General features: G+C 32.5%; 2 protein-coding genes across 2 annotated transcripts; one reads left to right on the top strand and one right to left on the bottom strand.

Moving 5' to 3' along the window:
• Positions 1 to 2403: 2403 nt before the first annotated feature.
• Positions 2404 to 4396, top strand: LOC137834416 (uncharacterized). Its single transcript, XM_068642472.1, has 4 exons — positions 2404 to 3298; positions 3539 to 3590; positions 3647 to 4010; positions 4385 to 4396. Exons 1-4 carry the CDS (start codon positions 2404 to 2406, stop codon positions 4394 to 4396), a joined length of 1323 nt encoding a protein of 440 aa, XP_068498573.1.
• A 13090-nt stretch (positions 4397 to 17486) lies between these two features.
• Positions 17487 to 19770, bottom strand: LOC137835737 (F-box/kelch-repeat protein At5g60570). Its single transcript, XM_068644371.1, has 3 exons — positions 19547 to 19770; positions 19246 to 19328; positions 17487 to 18915 (listed from the first exon to the last, which is right to left on the bottom strand). Exon 3 carries the CDS (start codon positions 18874 to 18876, stop codon positions 17782 to 17784), a length of 1095 nt encoding a protein of 364 aa, XP_068500472.1. The 5' UTR covers positions 18877 to 18915; positions 19246 to 19328; positions 19547 to 19770; the 3' UTR covers positions 17487 to 17781.
• Positions 19771 to 22709: the final 2939 nt, after the last annotated feature.

A 22709-nucleotide genomic window follows, 5' to 3' on the forward strand; every position in this document is an offset into this window, starting at 1 on the left:
TAAATTATTATAGATATCAACATTTTTTTTAATTTACTAATTTAATTAATACAATAATTAATTAGATTGGTTTCTAAAATTAATTTTTATTTAATAATTTTTTTTATAATATGACAACGAGTATACGAAAAAGTTTAAATAATATAAAACTAATAATAAAGCGTTTTAATAACTTCTTTTATCATTTGTATTAAATTGATTCTATACAATTCTTTTATAGTATAAATGATTTAGAAAATTTTAAATAATTTTTTATAAACAATTTAAGAATTTCAAGCAAGAAAGAATATTTTTTTAAAGATTTTCTCGGAGAAAAGAATACGAAGAAGGAATACGTGCGTCGTGCGCCTCGTCGTGTCGCTGCAGCCACCAGCGAGTGGTTCGTCCTTTTGCGGCTGTCCCGTCGCGTGTCGCAGCTGGTCCACCCATCGTGCGCCGCGCTGGTTCTCTCCACCAAGAATGTGAAAAAGTGGTGCCCTAATTCCTCAAATCGGAACCTCACCGATCAACACCTTCGCAGTCCAGCACAAAGGTGATTGGTTGAAACGAGACTTCAATTGCCGGAGCTCCAAGCACCGCCAGCAAAACCTTAATTTGAAGATTTGGGGGTTTTAGGGTTTTGCGGAAGTTTTTGGCGGCAACTTGTTAGCCTTTTAAAATGGTGGAGGGCTCTGCGGGTTTCCTCATTCCATGGACTTGTTTGATCGATCGAAAAGTTTGTCCTGATAATAAAGTATATTCCATGTCCGGTCAAAGGAAGACTTTTGCTCAGGCTTTGGGAAATACATGTGATATTCCTTTGTCCCAACTACCTATCCCTTGTATTAAGGGTGACTTGATTGTTGTCCAGATTAATGAGGCAGATTATTTGGCTGGTCTTGAGGATTGCAAAACCCATCTCCATGGTCGGGTTATTCTATCTAAGGGGGATAAACCTCTCACACACCTGGATTTAACTAAAAAGTTGCAACTGGTGTGGAAAGCTCTTGGACCATGGAAAGCAATTCCTCTTGGAAAGGGTTTATATGAGTTTGAGTTCGCTTCTATAGAAGACATGAGATGGGCCCTCGAAATGGGTTCCCTCAAGTTATCTCCTGGTTTATTGAGATTGTTTGCCTGGACAAAAGACTTTGTCCCAGCTACCATGAAGAATACGAAAACTCAGACATGGGTTAGAATCTACCATTTGCCTTTGGAGTATTGGAAACCAAATACAATATATTCCATCGTTAGAGGCCTTGGTACTCCTTTGTCTTTGGATGAGCATACTATGAGAAAGAATAGGGGTATGTTTGCTAGAGTGTTGGTGGATATTGATCTTCTGTCCCCTCTCTCCGATCAACTTTTGGTTGAACGTCCAGACTTTGCTTTTGTAGCTGGTGTGGAATATGAATGGCTCCCTCCTTTTTGCTCTCATTGTAAGATGATTGGGCACGAGCTTGCTCAGTGTCGGGCGATCCATGACCAGGGTCGTGTTCTTGGGCCTCAACATAAACCTTCTCAGAAGGCATCTTCTGATGAACGGGACCAAGGGAGGACCGTGATTCCTAAACAACGTAAAGAATATAGGAAAAAAGATCCGGAGACAAAACTCGTGGAAGGCCTCATTGATAAGTTGAAAGTTGATGAAACAGGTGGAGGGGAGGATGTTTTTGCAGTTATGCCTCCTCTTGAGGATGCTTCAGATCATGATAGGTCCTCACCCAAGCAGGGGTTGTCCACTCCCACTTTGGACTCACTTGCTGTTATGCAAGCTAAGGACTCAGAGTCAAAATCAACAACTTTTATTGATGATCATCATGTGGAGGTATCTGTTCCTGTGATTGTACCATCTCCGTTGCGTACTACCTCTCCTCAAAGGGTTAAATCACATGCGGATACTAATGCTCCAGTTCCTAATGTGGAGGTCTCTGCTATTGTGACTGTACCATCTCAGTCGCCTCATCCCTCCCCTCGGAAAGGCTAAATATCTTGGGGATGTTAAAGCAATATCGTTGGTCCTTCAAAATCACTTTTCTTCTCTTGATGGTTTGGAAACTACAGATGTGGGAGTTGATTCTCATATTGGAGCGTCAACTATTTCGCCTACCATTGTTGGAATTAATTCTGATCATATTGAAAATCAGGTTGTTTCAAAATTTTGGACTGACTCTAATGACATGGAGGAGGATGACAGTGATAATGGGGAGGAAACAGTTCGCACTAAAAGAAAACCAGGGAGACCACCTAAGGGATTGGTAAATCCAGGAAAACTGCTAAGGCAGTTCTCTCTACAACGTCGTAATGAAGGTCTCTTCATTTTTTTGGAAAGTCAGAGGATTGGGGAACCACAAAACTGTGGAGATGTTGCTTAGTTTACTTAAACTACATAAACCTCTCCTGGTTTTTCTTGCTGAACCCATGATGTCGTACACTAATGCTTTCGACGTCCTTTTCAAATCTGTTAATATGCATTTGGTGGCTACGTCTCCTATTGTTAATAAAGTTGCTAAGCTTTGGTGTTTGTCGGTTCCTAATCTTGTCCAAAATTTCTTGGTTAATGATCAATTTATCTCTGTAACTTGTCGTCTGGAGGATAAGAGTTTTAGCTTTGCAGGTGTTTATGGTGCTACCACATACTTGTCTAGACGATTTTTATGGAGGGATCTTAGTTTCTTCACAGGGCCTTGGTGTATTCTGGGAGATTTTAATGTTGTGCTCTCGGCGGATGACTGTAAAGGGGGGGTGGCTCCTAATCAGGTTTCTTGTAATGAATTTCTGAACTGGATTAATACTAATGATCTTTCTTGTATGCCTTTTACTGGATCTTGTTATACTTGGTGTAACGGAAGGAGAGGGTTGCATAGAATTCACAGAAGACTGGATAGGGCTTTATGTAATGGAGTGTGTCTGGATGAATGGGAATCTTGTTCTTATCAGGTTCTTGTTAAAAATTGTTCTAATCATTCCCCTATTATTGCTAGTCTTGCTAGTAATTCTTTGCGGAAGGTTAACAATTTTCGTTTCTTTTCGATGTGGCTTCAGGACACTTCGTGTCTAAAGCTTATTCATGATTCTTGGGCTAATCAGGTTGTTGGTTGTCCTATGTTTATCTTGCAACTTAAGTTAAAAATGTTGAAACTTGAGCTCCGAGACTGGAATAAAAATTCTTTTGGTAATGTTCATAATGGAGTTCTTCTTAAGCAGGACATCCTTCTTGGTATTCAAAAAAGCTTAGAGACTGCTAGTTTGTCTGATAGTGACAGACTTTTCTGTCAAGAAAAGATTGCTAAGGAGGAGCTTGATCATGCTCTTCACTGTCAATATTTGTTTTGGAAAGAAAGGGCTAGGATGTTATGGTTCAAGGATGGAGATCGAAATACTGCTTTTTTCCATGCGGTGGTCAAAAGGAGATATAATTCTAGTGGGATTCATCGTCTACGGATTGATAATGAGGTTACGGAGGATCCTAAAATCATTGAGGATCATATTTTGGACTTTTATAAAAATCTTTATGCTGAGTCTATTTCTAATGTTCTGGATACTGATAATATGGAAGATTTTATTGGTACTTATATTCCTGCGATGGTTTCCTCTGAGGAGAATATGATGTTGATTAAGTGTCCAGATTTCTCTGAAATTAAAAATGTTGTTTTAATCTTAACAGTAATAGTGCTCCTGGTCCTGATGGTTTTGGTGGTGTTTTCTATCATTCTTGCTGGGAAATTATTGGGACAGATGTTTGCAATGCTGTTCAACAGATTTTTAAACAAAACTGGGTTCTCCCTGGAATGAATAGTAATGTGGTATCTCTTATTCCAAAGGTTCAGGGTGCTGATTCCATTAAAGATTACAAGCCAATTGTTGTTGCTAATTTCAAGTTTAAGATTATTTCCAAGATACTGGCGGATAGGCTTGCACTTGTGGCTGCTAGAATCATTTCTCCTAATCAATATGGATTTGTGCAGGGTAGACAAATTCAGGATTGCTTTGGTATTGCTTTTGAAGCTATTAACCTGCTTTCTAAAAAGGTTAGAGGAGGTAATGTGGCTTACAAAGTTGATATTCATAAAGCTTTTGACACTCTAAGTTGGAAGTTCTTATTATTAGTTTTAAAACGCTTTGGTTTTCACCCCTCATTTGTCGGTTGGATTAGTACAATTCTCCGTTCAGCTATGCTTTCTATAAGAATAAGTGGTAGTTTGGTGGGTTTTTTTCCTTGCAGTCGAGGGGTAAGACAAGGTGATCCATTGTCTCCTTTACTTTTCTGTCTTGCAGAGGAAGTTCTTAGTAGAGGTCTCTCTAAGCTTGTGAATGATAAGAAGATTTTAAATATGGCCAGTCCGCACGGTTATCTCACTCCCTCTCATATTTTGTATGCTGATGACATATTTATTTTTTGTAGGGGGGATATTAAGTCTCTTAGAAATTTGAGTTCTTTTCTTAAAACATATGGTGTTTTTTCTGGTCAATATATTAATAACTCTAAAAGTAGTTTCTTCACCATGGATAATTCTCCAAGATTTGTCACCAAAATTCAAAATATTCTTTCCTGTAGTCATGGTTGTTTGCCTTTCCATTATTTAGGAGTGCCTATCTTTGTTGGTGCTCCAAAGTGTCGGTTTCTTCAACCTTTGGCTTATAAAGTTAAATTGAAGCTAGCATCTTGGAAAGGTAAATCTCTTAGCATGATGAGTCGAATTCAGCTGGTCAATACAGTGATTACTGGATCTCTAGCTTATAGTTTTAATATGTATAAGTGGCCTGTTTCACTTATTAAGCAAGTTGAGCAGTGGTGTCGGAATTTTATTTGGACTGGTGATATTCTGAAAAAAGGTATTGCTACCGTTAATTGGGGGAAAATTTGTTCACCTCTTGAGGATGGAGGCTTGAATATCATTAATCTTCATCATGAAAATAATGCATATCTTCTTAAGTTTGCTTGGAACTTTGCTTATAGCGACAAACCTTGGTCTTTACTCTTGAAAGCTAGGGTTCTTAAATCAAAATATGAATTTCGAACGGTTTATAGATCTTCCTCTCTCTGGCCTGGAATTAAACAATTTTATTCTACCATACTTGACTATACTTATTGGACTGTTGGTACAGGTTCTTTTATTAATTTCTGGAATGATAAATGGTGCTCTACTACTTCTTTAGCAAATATTGCAGGGTTATCTGGTGGTGTTAGCATTCCGGATACAGTCTCTCAATTTTGGACAGGTTGTGATTGGAATATTCCCTTCTCTTTACAGCAGATGCCTCTTTTTTTTAATCATATCATGATTAGAGAGGAACAGGATATTCCTAATTGGATTCTAAATGAGTCTGGTCGTTTCACTCTTTAATCGGCTAGGACTTTTTTCTTGGAACCAGGAGTTCCAGGTGGTTGGGGTAAATTCATTTGGTCTTCATCTATTCCGCCTTCCAAAACTCTAGTACTCTGGAAAAATTTTCATGGGCGATTTCCTACAGATCAACATATTCAGAATAAGGGTTTGCATATATGTTCTATGTGTTCGCTTTGTGAAAAAGCAAGAGGAATCTATTCAACATCTATTTTTTGAATGTTCTAACGCATTGCATATTTTGAGTTGGGTACGACAAATTTTTCTTACTTCTCATTTCTCTAATAAGGATGATCTACTTTCTTTTATTAAGAGTGATGGTAGTCCTTTGGTTAAATTGATTAAGCTTGCGGTGATAACCTTTTCTATATGGATGATATGGCGTATGAGGAATTATGCTAGATTTCAGGATAAGATTGGGGTTTCTAAGGCTATTTCGATAATTAAAGATTTAACTTGTCTAGTGGGAAATTCGTCTAAAGCTTCAATGAAGAATGATATGTTGGACTTCAACGTGATTAAGTTTTTCGGTATTAAGACTCATAGTGGTAAAGTTCTTCGTCCTCTTCCTATTAGATGGGAATTTCCTTCACCAGGCTGGGTCAAAATTAATACTGATGGGGCTGCGAGGGGGTATCCTGGTCTTGCTACTTGTGGAGGTGTTTTTCGTGGGAGTATGGGAGAATTTATTGGTGCTTTTTCAGCGTTTCTTGAAGTTCAAACTGCTTTGGTTGCTGAGTTTTATGGAGTTATACATGCTATGGAGGAAGCTCAAAAAATGGGACTTACTAATGTCTGGCTTGAATGTGATTCTGCCTTGGTTTGTGCTGCGTTTACTGCTAGGACTAATGTTCCGTGGATGCTTCAGAATCGATGGAATACTTGTCTTAATTTTTGTGGGACAATCAGGTTTAGGGTAACTCATATTTTTCGTGAAGGGAATGCGTGTGCTGATAAGTTGGCTAATTTAGGATTTATTCATAGAGAATCTTTTCATTGGTATAATAGACTCCCAGCTAGTCTGTTCTTAGAATTCTTTATGAATAGGTATAATCTACCTATGTATCGTTTGTGTTAACATATGGGTTTTGGTCTAGTCCCCCCATATTTTTGTATTTTATTTCTTTTTTCTTTTTTTAATAATATTTTTTTTCATGTGATGGCAGATGATTGTTGTTACTTGAAGTGTCAGCTTAGCTGAGATGTCAAGTTGCATAGTGATGCCTAACACGAAAATTTTATAAAAAAAAAAAAATTTAGAAATGTTACATTAACTCCCTAAATAATTCTGATTTATTTATTGTTTATTGCTAATAAAAAACAAATTTAAAGTAAACATAAACAAACGTCTATATCAAATAATATAAAATTATTTTACATTATTATTACACACCCTATTCTGAGTCAAAGGAAAGGTTTAATGGTGAAGCCATTATGGATTAGGATTTATTCTTGGATTGTTTGCATGTATTGAATTAAAAGTAACTTATAAAACAGGGAAGTGGACATAAGCATTGTTGAGTTGTTGTTTTCCCAAGAATACTTGTGGTTTTGAAGCAACCATAATAAAACAATTCAAGACTATACCCTTAACTTTCTTCCACTTCCAATGTCACCTTAGTTATTATACCCACCAACTACTACTTTCCATAATGCTCACATTAGATCATATATTTAATCATATAATTTAAATTTATGATTTAAAAAAAAATTATTAGATATGGATGTTAAGCTGTTGATAAAAGATGATGTTGTACCCATTTATATATCACGAAATATTTTAATTTTTAATTAATGTAAAATTTTCAATATCCTCATGTCAAAATCTGTCAATTCGTGTGTGAACATTTATGACAACTCGTGTGTGAACATTTATGAATAATCCAATAACAATATGACCACATAATAAAATTTATTAAAATAAATTTTAAACATTTTCATCAAATACACCCAACCATTAAATAAGTAAAAATGAAACATTATTGTTGTCTTAAAAAAATTCTTTTAAGAAATTTCTTTTACTAGAATGGAAGTTTTTTATATTAAAGTAAACATTATAATAAAATCTTAAAAGTGATATGAGATTAAGAAAAAAATTTAAAATTTTGTGTTGTAAGAGCATAACCTTGAATTTATAATTTGTTTAATATTTTTGTTGTGATGTGATTTTAAATTAAATTGAGGGTGGAGAAAGAAAATGCAGGAAAGGAAAGGCCACAATCACCGACTTAATTCATTTACAGTAGATGACAGGGAAGGAACAGGATATAATAACTCCACATCTCATGCCACATTTATTGCTTCTCTTTTTAATTTCGTAAAACAACTTTTTAATTACTATTCTTCATTCCCAATTTTAATTGGATCACCTATTTTACTTCTTCATTCGTCAAACCTCGTAAATTACCATCATTAATGGAAAATTTAAATCAAATTGTGCTGCTTCTCGAATATTACACAAATTATCATCGGTTAGAGGACATAGAAGATTAGGAGGGTTTTCAATTCAAGTTTATTCAGATAATATTGTTAATAAAAAATGTTTTGAAAGAAAAATTATATTTCAACAACTCTTAAATGATGTAAGAGTATTGAAAATAAAAGGTTTTTAGATGTTTATGTTAGAACATATCTATTTTTAGTTCAAGTGTTATTGAAATACTTGCCGGTTTTATTTAATCAAGACGGATTAGGATTTTTTAAACTAAATATATAGTTACTTTATAAAAGATTTATCAAAATTTAATTATAGCACTAGTTTGTTAATTAATAATTATGATTATGCATTCACAACTTTCATTTTTTAAAAGAAAAAAAAAAAATTCCTATGACAGGTGTTGGCAACAACTACCACCTAACTTACACCATTAATAGAGTCGCTGATAGAAGCAAAATATTAATCACGTGAGCAAAAAGAAAGAGAATTAAGAAAAGAAAACACCTTTTACATAGAAACTAATTTGTTTTTTAATTAATAAAAAATAAATTAAATATCAATCACTTTAAGAATGGTCTAACTTTTATACAAAATTTATCAAACCTCACAAACTAATTCTAGAATTACTTGGCAAAATAATTCATCACGTAATTAACCTCGTATAGACCAAAGGATCAAGACACCGGTTATAATAAGAGAAAAAACAAACAATGACTTAAAAGTAACCCAAGACCAAAACTTTAATTGAATCATAACAAACAATTCTAAATCGTCAACCACACCCCCTTTGAAAATGACATTATTATTGTGCTTCCAAATCTCACTAACTACTGCAATCCAAACCGCTCTCCAAACATCATTAACTAAATCAGAAGCTTACACAACCTAAATTGAAAAAAGTTTAAGAGTGGTTCATTATGACACATTGACTTCACACCAAGCCAAGCAAAACATTGACACCATACTGACCAAGCTATTATGCACTCAAAAACCAAGTGGCGACAATTCTCTTCCTCCATCCCACAAAGACTACAAAAAAGGCTTTTGACTGTGATCTCACGCCTTTCTAAATTGACCATAGTAACAATCTTATTTTCTAGCACCCTCCAAGTAGAGACAAGTGCAGAGGGCACAACTTTACTCCTCCAAAACTTTTTATACGCAGAAACATTCTCCCCTTCTCGTGCCCTCCTTAAACAATTATAAGCACTTTTTATCGTATAAATTCTCATCTTTCCAAATCCAACTATCCACCTCTTCCAAGTCAAAGCTCAACCCTTGAAACTCCGAGAAAAAAAGGCTCACCAAAGGCTTTTCCCATTAAAAAAAAAACTCCTCCTCCATGCCAGTTGTCACTCCCAAACACCATTAGTCCATATCCCAAGCTCGACCACCTTAGTAGCTTTGCAAGAGGTCAGGGAGAACAACCTCGGGTAGATATTCTTTAAAGCCCTACTACCCGCCCAACAATCCTCCCAAAAGGAAATTTCCTCTCCATTGCCAATCTTCCACTTGAAAGCATTTTCAAAATTCCTTTCCCATCCCTCCAAACTCCAAACCTCCTTCTAATCTTTCCACCAGAGAGACCCTACTATTTTTCACGCCCTCTCTCAGGCTTCTTCAGCCTCCATATTTGGGTTCAAGAACCTCCTTCCACAAACCGTCCTTATCCGTCCTCAACCGCCAAATCCATTTCCCTAATAAAGTCGTGTTAAATACCCTTAAGTCTAGTATACCGAGACCACCAACCTTGCGTGACTCACAAACCTTACTCCAAGAAGCCCAGACGACCTTTCTTTTGTCAGCACCCCACCCCCATAAGAAATTCCTTTGAATCCTCATTATCTCATTTGCCACCATGAAGGGCATTTTGATTAAAGACAGATAAAATAATGGAATAGAGGAAAGTACATACTTAATCAGACAAATCCTCTCGACCAAAGACAAAAATATGCATTTCCATCTACACAGTCTAGCCTTCAATCTTTCTATCACTCCACTCCAAAACGCACATCTCTTATGACACCCCCTACCAACATACCCAAGTAAACAAAAGGGATTACCATCACGTCGCAATTAAAAATCGCTGCAAAATGCTGGAGCGATAATTGGTCAATCCCCAGCTCGTCAATCCTGCTCTTCAAAAAATTCACCTTAAGCCCATAACAGAGTTCAAAAGAGTTCAGATCCACCTTGATATTAAAAACGCTTTTAGTGTTAGTTTCGCAAAAGAATAAGGTATCATCAGCGTATTGTAACATGTTTACTTTCACTTTCTTCCTTCTAATGTCCAAGCTATCAATCAAGTTTTTCTCAACTACCATCCTTGACACAACTGTCAAGCCCTCTACCGCAATAAGAAACAAAAAAAGAGCTAACGGATCACCTTGGTGGCCTTCTTAGGAAGAAACTCCTTAGTTGGACTACCATTCACAATCACTGACATTGAAGCTGATTCTAAGCAACACTTAATCCAATGAATCCATTTGTCACAAAAACCAACTCTTTTTCAACATATATAATATAAACCTCTAATTGAAAGAGTCATATGCCTTCTCATAATCAACCTTAAAGAAAACGCAACTTCTCTTCTTTCTCTTCATTTCATCCAAAACTTTATTAGCCCCTAGTACATTATCCAACAAATTGCTCCCTATACTAGATAGAAGTATTAAATATAAACTAATTTAAAAATTATTTATTAATAATATAAGTTACTTTAAATATCAATTATTATTTTAATTTTTAAAATAATATGAATAATTACTTTTTTTTCTAAAATTAATTTATATTTAATAGTTTTTATTCTTGTGAATCGATAGAGATTCAGTTTTATTCGTAAGGTTTTCTTTATAAAACTATTAACCTAACTCATGAAAACAAAAATCCAAAAAAAAGGGTTATAGATTTGAGAGTAGAAGAAAAAATTACTTTTCATAAATTTTCCAATTAAATAAAGATGTTACACTCTCAACTACCCTCGATTAGACAATGTTGGTTTAGAAAAGGATTAGATTGGTTTCAAAAATAAAAGAAAATACAGATAAAAAATAATTATAGAAATATGCTAATTTTATGAAAATAATAATTAAATTTATAATTAACTTAAAATGAAATTAAATCATTATTATTTTAACCATCTCACATAAAATTAGTAAAATCACATTCTTACAAAATAAGTTATTTTTTTCCATAAATATTCATAAGCTTACTAATTTAAAAATTAAACTCCTCAACATAATGTGATTATAGTTCACATTAGTTTTTAGATATTGGCAAGAAATTAAGTAGTTTAGTTGGTGAAAAAAGAGAGAGAGTATTATTAGCTCAAATCCCTCCTCAATCACTTTTATAATTTCTCAAACCATAACTTTGGTGGGAATCACAGTGTATACTTTTTAGAGAAAAACTAAAATAGATTGGAAATCAGGATTAAAAGTACATTATTTAACTATTAAATGTCATGTTAATGCTAAGTTGTGGTAAACTTAACAATTTTAACTATGAACGAAAAAACATTTGACTAAAAGTACAGATTTTACGAAATTGTGAAATTAAATTTAGGGAATAAAAAAATCATATATTGAAAACTATAAAAGAACTAAAAGCTTAATTTAGCACTTATATATAACTATTAAATAATCTTTATTTTAAAATGAAAAAAATATAAAATAATTAATGCACATTAAAAATTATTTCATTAAAATAATTAATAATATCAAAATTTTAAAATATACTGGTTTTCAACTTTATACTATATTTTACGGACTCCATCTGATTAAATTATTTTGTAGGACTAAAACTATATGAGTGTTTATTTCTTCAACCTTATATATTTTGAAATATTCAAATTATTTTTATAGTTTTGGATAATTTAGAAATGTGAATGTTATGTAAATCGGAATAGAAAATCTGAAAGAAAAAAAATTAATCCAAAATATCTTAAATATATATTTTTTTATTTTTAAAATGATAAATTCGAAATTTATTAAATATTTCTGTCGGAGATCCTACATCGACTAGAGATTAGAGTCTTTCATTGTATATAAGTGGGTGCAAACCTCAACCTCATGAGCCGGTTTTATGGGGTTGAGTTAGGCTTAAAATCCACTTCGTAATAATTTCCAAAAAATATATTTAGAAAAAATAATTAAAAAATCATTTAAAAAAAAGATAAAATAGTTTTTTTCAAAAATAATGGGGTGTAGGAGAAAATTGTTGGGTTCACTAAATCAAATTCAACCATAATAAGTCATTTTGGTAATCAAAGATTAATTAAAAGGAAATAATATTGAAGAGTTATACCAAATATAATAACAATTATAGCATGCATTTCTATGTTGAAGTGAGTCCATTTAGAAACAGTCATACCACAAGGTGGCTTACATGGCAGGTACACAATCATACTGATAGAACTTGTATCAGAACAGTGAAAAAGAACTGGTTCTTATTGAATGAAACTTTTGAGAAAGCCCATAGGAACCAATACATTTCAATTTTCTTTTGTTTCTGACATAAACCCTTGTATTTCTTGGACTAAACCAACCTAACTAACTAATGGGAATCTATCACATACTGTACCAACTGAAACATCAATCAATTAATCACCAAACTATAAAAAGCAGAACAAGAAGGTGGAAGATAAAAGGATGGTTGAAGATTCCACATCCACAATTTTATTATATATAAGTGGGTGCAAATTTCATATCATTCGTATTGTGGTATCAGAGTCATTTAAAACCTATTTTATAGAGTGTTTGTTGGGTCTATCGTGTTACCCGTAAACAAAATAATCACACAAGAAAGAACAGCAAAGAACCGTTTACTGGTCAAGCAAAGGATTAGATAAGAAAACTTTCAAATCAATTTTACAAAATGTGTATTTTTTTTTTTAACACTGAAATCTATTTAAAGGATTATTACAAAATAGAACGAAGAAGAACAAAATGGAACATAGATTAACAAAAGAGTAAACTGAAGACAAAAGATATGAGAATAAATATTTCTTCTTTCTTATTATTCAAATCAAAACAAATGGTCTCAATATATACAAGTAGTACACTCATTCTAAGGTTTCATTAAACAAGGAAAGAATCAATAATTAAATACTAGAATCATAAGATATAAAGATAAAATAAAGGTTATTCCTTTTATAAAGAGAAGCAATTGATAATTAGAAAAGAGAATGAGTTATGAAAAGACCATATCTAAAGGATATGAGTCATAAATATCATATAAAACTTCATGCTAGCACCCTTTAACTCAACCTTCAAGACACTGTTTGTGGGTTTTGTTTTTCCTTACAACCTTCTCATTTATTAATACTTTGAACTCATGCTTGCATGAAACTTTTGATGACAAAACTATACATGAATCATAGATACACACAACATGGAGACGATTAAACTAGAACCGAATTCTTTAACCAAAATAAATCAATTTGGATGCAATCATCCAATGCCATGTTAGAACTTAATTTTTAAAAGGATGTTTTTTTACTGTTCATGGTGTTAATAAAACTTTTATCTTTTTAAAAACTAACGAACAATGCATGAGACTTCAGATTGATTAAGTGGCGTGTTTTGAAAGAAAAATTGAAAATCCAAGATTTTACAGGAACATTTAAATTAAATTCATAATTTGTATGAATCCAAGGTGAGAAGTATTATAAAGTGAACTTTAAGCCTAACCCAACCCCATAAAACCGGCTCATAGGGTTGAGGTTTGCACCCACTTATATACAATGAAAGGCTCTAATCTCTAGTCGATGTGAGATCTCTAACACACCCCTCACGCCGAGAGTGATAGATAGAAGCTCGTGGAACTATATATTATGGGTGGTCCGATAGCGGCCCGATAGCGGGTGGCCTGATAAGCCCAACAAATACTCGCTAGGATAGGCTCGAAATGGCTCTGATACCATACTACAGTAAATGAAGATGATGAATATTCCTTTCCTGATGTGATGCTTTAATGTAGTGTAACTAATTGTACGTAATCGTAATGAAAAAAAAGGTTTTGATAAACCCTACTTGTAAAGAAAACTAAATATAAAATAAACTTTTATTCACTTGTATATTAAAGAGTAAAATACATGGTGTATATATAAGAGAAAGATTAAGACCTAACTAAAATAGAAAAGGAAAGTTGGGCCAAAGAAACAAAGCCCAATAATTTACAATAGAAAATTAAATAGGTTAACAAGAAGGGAAAAAAAAGAAATAAATTTATAATTAAATGATATAAAAAATATTAAAATTATAGTATTGAGAGTTGTAACGTAAATATATAAAAATTGGGATTCTCAATGTATATTATCTTAAATTAAATTTACTTTAACTCAATAAAATAATATTTTAATTATATTTATTTTATTTTGTAATTTAAATTATTTATAATGAGTTGTAAAATAAATATTTTTACTTTTTCATTTCAGATGTTCAAAAGTATTTTTTTTCTATAAAATAACCTTGTTCGTAGTTACTCACTTATTATACACATTTTTATTCTCTTGTCTTGTAACTTTGGAAATTCCTATGAATTACCGAATAAATAGTTACTGTTGAAAGTTGACTTGTCCTTTATTCACACTCAAAAAGAAAACCACGTACATTTGACAATCAATTTAATAATATAATAATATTTTAAATTTTTAAAAAATAATAATTAAAATAATAATTTATGGGATTTTAAATGTATGTATTTTACTGTGTTAAAAAGTATAACCACATATATTTTACAATCCATTATAATAATATAATAATATTTTAAATTAAAAAATAAAATAAATATAGTTAAAATAATAATTTATGGGGTTGTTAAATGTATATTTTACTGTTTAAGTGTTAAAGTATATCCTTAGTATTTACCAGGGATGGTGGAGTAATATTAGCTAATTCTTCATCTTAATTTTTATTCTATTGTCTTGGTCCAAAGAATTGGGCTTCTTACTTTTGGGCCAACCCTAGTTCTTACAAAAGGCAATTGCTTCCTGCATCATATCATTGCACTCAATCACAGGAGAAATACCGAAAATACCCTTAAGAAAATGGAGTACATATAAATTTACATTCTGGACCTCCTTTTCCAGAACACAATAATCTCTTCCGGATAATTTTTTTCGGAATGTATTATTTTCAGTTCTGGATTTTTTTATCCGAAATGAAATTTTGATTTTTTTTTTCTGGATTTTTATATCCGAAACACAAAAACCTCTTCTGGATTTTTTTTTCTGGAATGCATTATTTTCAATTCTGGATTTTTATTTCCGGAATAAAGGGTATTTTTGAAAATTTTGAAATTATCGTGGGTGCAGGTTCAAAAGTGTTGGGTGCAGGGAGCATTTGCCCTTACAAAATAGTCCGTTAGCAAAAGGAACACAGTGAAGGAAGTAATACAACAAAAAGACTGTTTCTTCCTACACCTCCATATCTTCTTCTCTCACATCCATAAATTTTCGAATTTCCAAAAATATCTCTATAATATTTCGGATTACGTAATCCAGAAGTCATTTTTCAATTTTTTTTCAAATGCATGATTATTTTATGGATTACACAATCCAAAAGTCTTATTTAGCTTCCAGATTATGTAATCCGAAAATCTTTTTTCAAATGAGTTTCTGGATTACATAATCCGGAAACTACTCTATGGGGATGACACAAAAAGGATAAAAATGTATTTTCATGTTGGATATGGAGGTGACAGAAGAAGATATGGAAGTGCATGAATAAACAGTAAAAAAAAACAGAAAAAGAAAGAGTTAGTAATCGATAAACAGTAAAACAGCCTTTCATAATGTTCTTAAGAATTAAAGAGTGACTCTCTTAATTCGTTAAGACAGTTATATAAAACCAACAGCTTAAGGATTTAAAAACAAAACAGTAATTTTTTTTTTATCAGCAACAAAAAGTAATGTTATAGAAGAAAAAACATTAACAGTGTTTTGATAAATGTTTTCGATCCATATTTTCTAACAAAGTCACATTCAATAACTTCAAATCATGCACAAGTATTAGTTGGTTCAAGTGAATCCACATCTGACACATGAAACATCGATCCAAACATGCACTAAGTTTTCATTCTTACATGATTGATAAAGTGTGTTTGAAAACAAGTTCAACCTATCAAATAATAAAACCATACCAAATACAAAAAAATTGTTTCAAGGTGATAATTTGTTGTTTTGATGAACGCATAACTAAACAAATGGATTTAAGTGATTGGATTAATCTATATTCATTGTAACAAAATCCGTTGAGTAAATTGTCACAATCTGGATTTGTAATGAATTCTATCATTCATTCATAACTTTATCAAATAGAGTTATTGCATGATCAGCTGATGTGATTGTTTCTCTAGCAAGATTGTATGACGAAAAGTATACTAACAAAAGCTCCTCCTTGCATCTTAGCTCATTTTTTTTTTTAACTTTGTCTATTGGATTTGCTAGTTTATCTAAAGCTTAGTATACAAAAGTTCTTGATTCATCGGAATCCTAACTTTACTTTTTTTATAACCTAAAATAGAATCAAATAAAGAAAATAATAGTTAAATCTAACAAAAATAAAACAGATAATCTCTTTTACTTTAATACTTGTCCCTTGAAAATAAAAGGAATTGGATTATGATATATGGAGTAAGTTGCATCGTGATTTTATAGAACAAGATTCCAAATCACTTACTGGGAACAGTTAGCAATTTATTCACAAACGCAGAGTTGTCCAATAGAAAACTGGCTACACGAATAGGCCTTGTTGAAAAAGTTTGGGTGGAGGGAAATTTTAGTTCTTACAGTAAAAGTGAGCAGATTCCATTCTGAAACAATAATAATAATTAAAATGAATCCCATTCTCTAACTCACTGCTGTCTTACAGTGTGAATGAAAATAAAATAATGAGTTAAGAACATGTCATTGGAGTAAAAGAAAAGTATAGCATAACTAAAAATGTTACTGAATGAGTTAAAATAAGCCTGCAATATGCATGTGCAACTATGATTAATCAATAAATAAAGTGGGCATTGCAGTGAGGGTTGCTTCATGATTCACACAATCACGTAGTTGATTGGCGGGGAAAGAGGTCAAACCATGTATTCATCTCAACATCAAATTGATGATGAAGTGTACACGATGTACTAAGGAGTGTGAAGCATTAAATGATGGGTTACAAACGCAGAGGACAAAGGAATCAAACAGAGTAATGAAGCATGGTCCCAATTAATCTTCCAAGGCTTTAAGAAGAGAAATCATTTTAAGGTCACATTGTTGATTAAGTGTATGCCACATAAATAGGAAGAAGAAAACTAGACCTTAATTCAGGAAGTACAGCTGGACGGATAAACAAGGAGCACGAACACATTATAGACCTGAGGGGACCTCGTTTTCATGTTACACATAAAGGTAGCACCAAGAAAATGATTTCAAAATAGTTGGTAACTGTTTTCACCTATGCTTCAAATGTAATGTAACATTAAAATTTTGAGCCAAATGTGGTGATAGATTGGTGAGCAAAGCATTAGCAGCGGTCTCTCTCATTTGACCTTTTCTGAGCACCTTGGCTACAGCCCACAGTCCCAGAGAAACTAAACTCTTAAAACTCTAGTCAGACAAAACAATTTGACAACCCCTTCCCCTACAACATACTAGATTTCTCTAATCATGAACAACGGGCATAGATTGTGACAAACATACTATATCTATACAACATGATTGAAGCAGCAAGCAATGAACATTAAACAATGAAAATCTTTCATTTATTGGTTTACATATTTGGCTAAAAAAGATAACAGAACATATCTATGTAAGCCTACTCAGTAATCTGAAAAGCAATTTAGAATTATGGACCAGGAATGTGAGAAATACATCCAAAGAAACCATGTTAAAAGAAAGAAACCAAATTCGGAAAGCTATCCCTGCAACAATTAACTCAGTAAATGAGATGATTGAACATGGAGGCACCCTTCGAGGCTAAGTCAGATTGTGGATAACAGCATCCTCTGTTGAGTCAATCTAAAATTACCTCAACAACCCATAACAGCACAATTATACACGAACACCCCGACGTTTTCCTTCACACCAAGTACCTGCCAATCTATGGTGCCATTCCTGACCCCGGACTTAGGACACCACGAACTCAACACAATTGCTTCACCTTCCGGACCCCTTTGTCCACCCACAACCAAAAGTTGCTCTCCACAAGCCTTGAAAGCTAACCCCCAACCATTAGATGAATCTGCCCGGACAGGAAGCCTCCCCAACTCATTCCAGGTGTTCTTTTCCTTGTCATATTTCTTCACCATGTTAGTTACATGCTCAACTGCATATAGCTGATTATCCACAACTGCCACAAGGGGCGGTGCCTGAACACCCTCGTTAACATATGGATACATACCCTCTATTTTCCGCCAATTCCTTGTCTTAAGATCATATTCCTCTCCACAAGTTAATGAAACGGTTATACTTGACATTCCACCAATCACGTAGAATTTGTCATCCATAAAAAAACCCGAACACAATCTACGTGGAGTGTGCATGCTCGGTAGAAGTTCCCACATACCTGATGAAGAGTCATACAACTCAGCTGATTTTAGAACATTCCCATACTTATCACTTCCTCCGGCAATAATAGCAATTGAACCAAGACTACTAGATCCAAACAAACAGCGAGGTTGGTTCATCCCCTGGCACTTCACCCAGCCACGGCAAACCATGCTATACTTCCAAATGGCAAACTCCATCATTTCCCGACCAAAGACTAACAGTTCGCAGCCCACGGCCAAGGATTCCTTGTCTGCATGGTTAAAGCACTCATCACAAGGTATCTTAGGTAATGACATCCACTTGTTTACTTTGGGGTCAAATGCCACCCATCCTCTTGGATCACAAACCATATACACGAAATGTTCCACAGCCCCCAATTGTTTCCTCAACCCATATAGATACCCACTATTGATCAATTTATTGAACCTTTTATTAATACAAGATAATGAGGTGTAATCGGATCCACTAACCCAAGCAAGACAATTCAACGCAACATCATCAATTAGACCAGGGAGAAGCGAATCATTTGGTCCAGGTCCAGAAAAACCATCATTCACTCCTTCCCCCCTAACCATTTCCAAAAAGTTATTCACTTTCTGCCCATCCTCTTCCGCCTGCAAACAACAACCCAAACGTAATTTCTTTGTCATGACAAGGAATCCTCAGCACACCCCAATACAACCATAGCAGATGGAAAATCAACCATGAAAGGCAGAAGAAGCAAAGACCATCATTATGATTATTACTAACCCAACAATCCCTTCAATTCATATACCGCCTTTACCCATAAAAACAAAAATTCATCACACAATCAACATGCACCAATCTTCAATCAATTCACCCACTCCGTAATTGCCTTACAGTAAAAAAACAAACCACCCCTGTAGAAACGAAACAACCACAACCCTGGAGAAAATAGAGAGAGAAAAACGTGAGGGCAATACCGAATGAATCACGTGAGGATTCGAAATTGAAACTCCCCCAGCAAAATCTCCTGCCTGATTCCAAGCTAAGGAGAGAGAACCATCTGCAAAATTCACGAGAATAGTAAATGAAACAAGCCCGACTGAAACGGTAAAGGCGTGATGGAAAAAAAATTGAAATTTGAGGAAAAGGGTGTGGTCTGATCCAATTGAAGGAGCGGCGACCAGATTCGGATCGAAATAAAAAAATAATTTTGAAAAGGAAAATGATTGATTTTGAGAAGGTGGGAAGAGAGGAAATAGAAATGTGGAAGAAGGGTACCTGAGGATGAGAAGGTTTGGATCTCAGAAATGGAGGAATTGGTGTGTGGGGCGTGAAGGCATGGTGTTGCCGGAAAGAGAAGAGAAGAGAAAAGGAGCGAAAGAGAGTTAAACAGAAAGTGGGCTTTGGTTTGGCTTAGATAACTTGCAACTTTGGACACGGAATGGAATGAGTGAGGTACTATGTGTGAGTTACCAGCTATAACTTATAAATAAATAAATATAATAACTCTAACACTACACATTTCTTCTTCTTTCCTCTTCTAACCCCACTTTTTCCTCTATTTCCATTTTCTCCCTCTTTTTTTCCTTATTCCTTTTCTTCTTCTTCTTCCTTTTTCTTTTGCTCTAATAACAATAAATATTACAATTCAATATAATATATCATCAATACAATATTTATATAAATATTTATTATTAAAATATATTTATTTAATATAATATGTCACTAATATTATACCTTCACTATTATGCATTTAAAAGACACATACTAATAGTATTTGCTATGTATATATAATATTGATTATATATTGTATTTAATGTGTCCATTTACTATATAATATATATTATACACTACATTTAGTTAGTAAATTAATGTTATTAATATAGTATTTAGACAGAAAAACTAAATAATTTTGTTTATTGTATTTATTAAAGATAATATAATAATTTCATCTATAATGATGGCATTTTAAGATTTTTCACATAGAATGAACAAATTTTCATACAGATTTTTTATGGATGTATTATTTATTGAATTTTTTTATTAAAATAATGTAGTCTCTTGATAAATATATTGTTTGTATGTTACAAACAAATAAGGAACTAGTTTATTTAAGGGTAAATTTAAAATAAAATTATTAATTTACATTGAACATTAAAAGCATAATTTAGTTTAATCTTTTAAAAAAACTACTAAAACTACCGTTACTTTTTTATGGAGATACTCCCTCCCTTTCAAAGTTATACTACCTCCACTTTTATTTATCAGAAAAAATAAACATTTTCTTGTTCTACAAATTTTAATTATTTTATTTATTTTATTTACTTGATGATGTTTTTCCTTAAAATATCTTAACTTTAATTAATGTACATTTTTATTTTTGACTGCCATAATATGTATTTTTTTTTCACTATAAGAGTACTAATATGTACAATATGTTGCTTGAACAATATCTAGGTGTAAAATCTTAAGAAACAAATACCAAAAACTCTTAAAATCCTCAAATCTTCATAGCTTTGAGTTATTAGTCATAGCTTAAGCGAGTAGTTTTCACACAAGAGAGGATGACCATTATTTCTCACTTGCTCAAGGAAGCTTATTGTAAAGTTTATGATAATCTTAAAACATGTAAGTGTTTAGGTGTATATGTTTTTCTTCTACATGTAACATCATGTGTTCTCGTACTAAGTACGATTATAACAAATTACACCTATACAATAATAAATTAAATTAAATTAATCATCATACAACATGATATAAATAACACATACATATATCAATCACATCACATTCTGACACTAAAGTATACAAAACAAATTACAACTAAATAACTTTCAATTAAGAATACAGGACTTCTCAAGTGCATCTCAATAAAATAGTCTAATTTGTTAAACTTAAAACATTTTGGAAGACTTGTATTAAGTATGTTCTAATAGATACTAACATTTGACCCATCGAAATATCATTGATAAAAATCAATCTTAATTTTTTATGTCAAGGTGATTCTTTGTATTTGTTAACAGAACCTTCTTCAGTGTAATGAGTTTTGTGCTTGATATTATGACCATTGAAGTCATAATACCATCCCCAATATCCTCACCAAAAACAACCATAAAGAGCAACACACCTACAAGGGATAACACACTCATTAGGGTCACATCCATGAAGAACAACATATAATGTATATATTACATACAATTTGCAACATAATGTATGTCATACACATGTGTGCATCTCATTAATAATCATACCATACATGCATATCAATATATCAATCACATATATATCATCACCATCACATAAGTATCATTTAAGCAAAATCATTTTACTTGAGTGACAGTGCTTCTTCAAATTGAGAAAGACCTTCTTGTTTGAGTGATTTCATCACTTCAAGTCATCTCTTGAACTATAATTTCTAATTTCTATCGATTAAGCATTCGTGTTGAAGCTTGAATGATAAAGTGGTGCAAACATTATCATTTAAGCAGTAGTCCACTACTTTAAACGATATAAACCCAAAGAACATATTTCACAAGTAAAACATACAAAATATTAACTACATCAATTACAAAACATCCATTTTCGCTTACCATCACCTCTACCATCATCCATGAATTTCACATAAACACATTTTATTTCTCAATCATCCTACACATAATATACAATCTATTTTCCATACCAATACCACAAACATTCGCACATCTAAAAGTAATCAAAGTATCAAACGATATACTACCAACATAATAATAAAATATATTAAATCCTTAGCATGAAATAAACTACTTATCCAAATTAAAAATCTAATCAATTAAATTTGATACTCACATTAGTACCTCCCAAAATCATAATCAGTAGAGTACACTATCTAACCTTTAATCTTAAAAAGAGTTAATATATAATAGAATTTGAAAATAAAAAAATTCTAAGAAAATAAATAAAGAATGTATATAAATTATTTATAAACTTTCTATTATTTATCTATTTAAAATTTATCTCTAATAAAATCCAACTTTATCTCAATAATGTACAAGTTTTGTACAACATTGCACAAAATAAACTATATTTTATGGTAGAAATTTTATTAGTTTTTAGACATACATTATTTAGGTTTCAGTATTAAGAACACTAGTTAAAAAAACAAGTTTTATGACACGTACATATATAATATAAGACTTGAATTTAAAAGTATTGACTAAATTAGAAGATTATTATGTAGTTCGTTTAGGATATGTAGGTGTTTTTAAGTCAAATACTGTTATCGGTATGAAATAAGTGATTATGCTAACCAATTTGCTAACCAATTTGCACCATTGGTAGTTTTAACTATATTTTTTTAAAATTGAGTGATTTTGGTAGATACATGATGAATGATACCTTAAACTAACTTGATTGATTAAAATTGAAGCGAGCAAATTGGGTTGACGTATTTGGGTATTTTTGA

Source organism: Phaseolus vulgaris, chromosome 5, assembly GCF_000499845.2.
Source record: "Phaseolus vulgaris cultivar G19833 chromosome 5, P. vulgaris v2.0, whole genome shotgun sequence".
In the NCBI taxonomy this organism is placed as follows: domain Eukaryota; kingdom Viridiplantae; phylum Streptophyta; class Magnoliopsida; order Fabales; family Fabaceae; genus Phaseolus; species Phaseolus vulgaris.

What these genes read in the sequence shown, in the direction of transcription:
- LOC137834416 (XM_068642472.1), top strand. Translation starts at nt 2,404, where the DNA reads ATGTCGTACACTAATGCTTTCGACGTCCTTTTCAAATCTGTTAATATG. An exon ending in GCTTGATCATGCTCTTCACT is followed by an intron (nt 3,299 to 3,538) that starts GTCAATATTTGT and finishes ATAATATGGAAG; the next exon opens with ATTTTATTGGTACTTATATT. An exon ending in TCCTCTGAGGAGAATATGAT is followed by an intron (nt 3,591 to 3,646) that starts GTTGATTAAGTG and finishes TAATCTTAACAG; the next exon opens with TAATAGTGCTCCTGGTCCTG.
- LOC137835737 (XM_068644371.1), bottom strand. Translation starts at nt 18,876, where the DNA reads ATGGTTAGGGGGGAAGGAGTGAATGATGGTTTTTCTGGACCTGGACCA.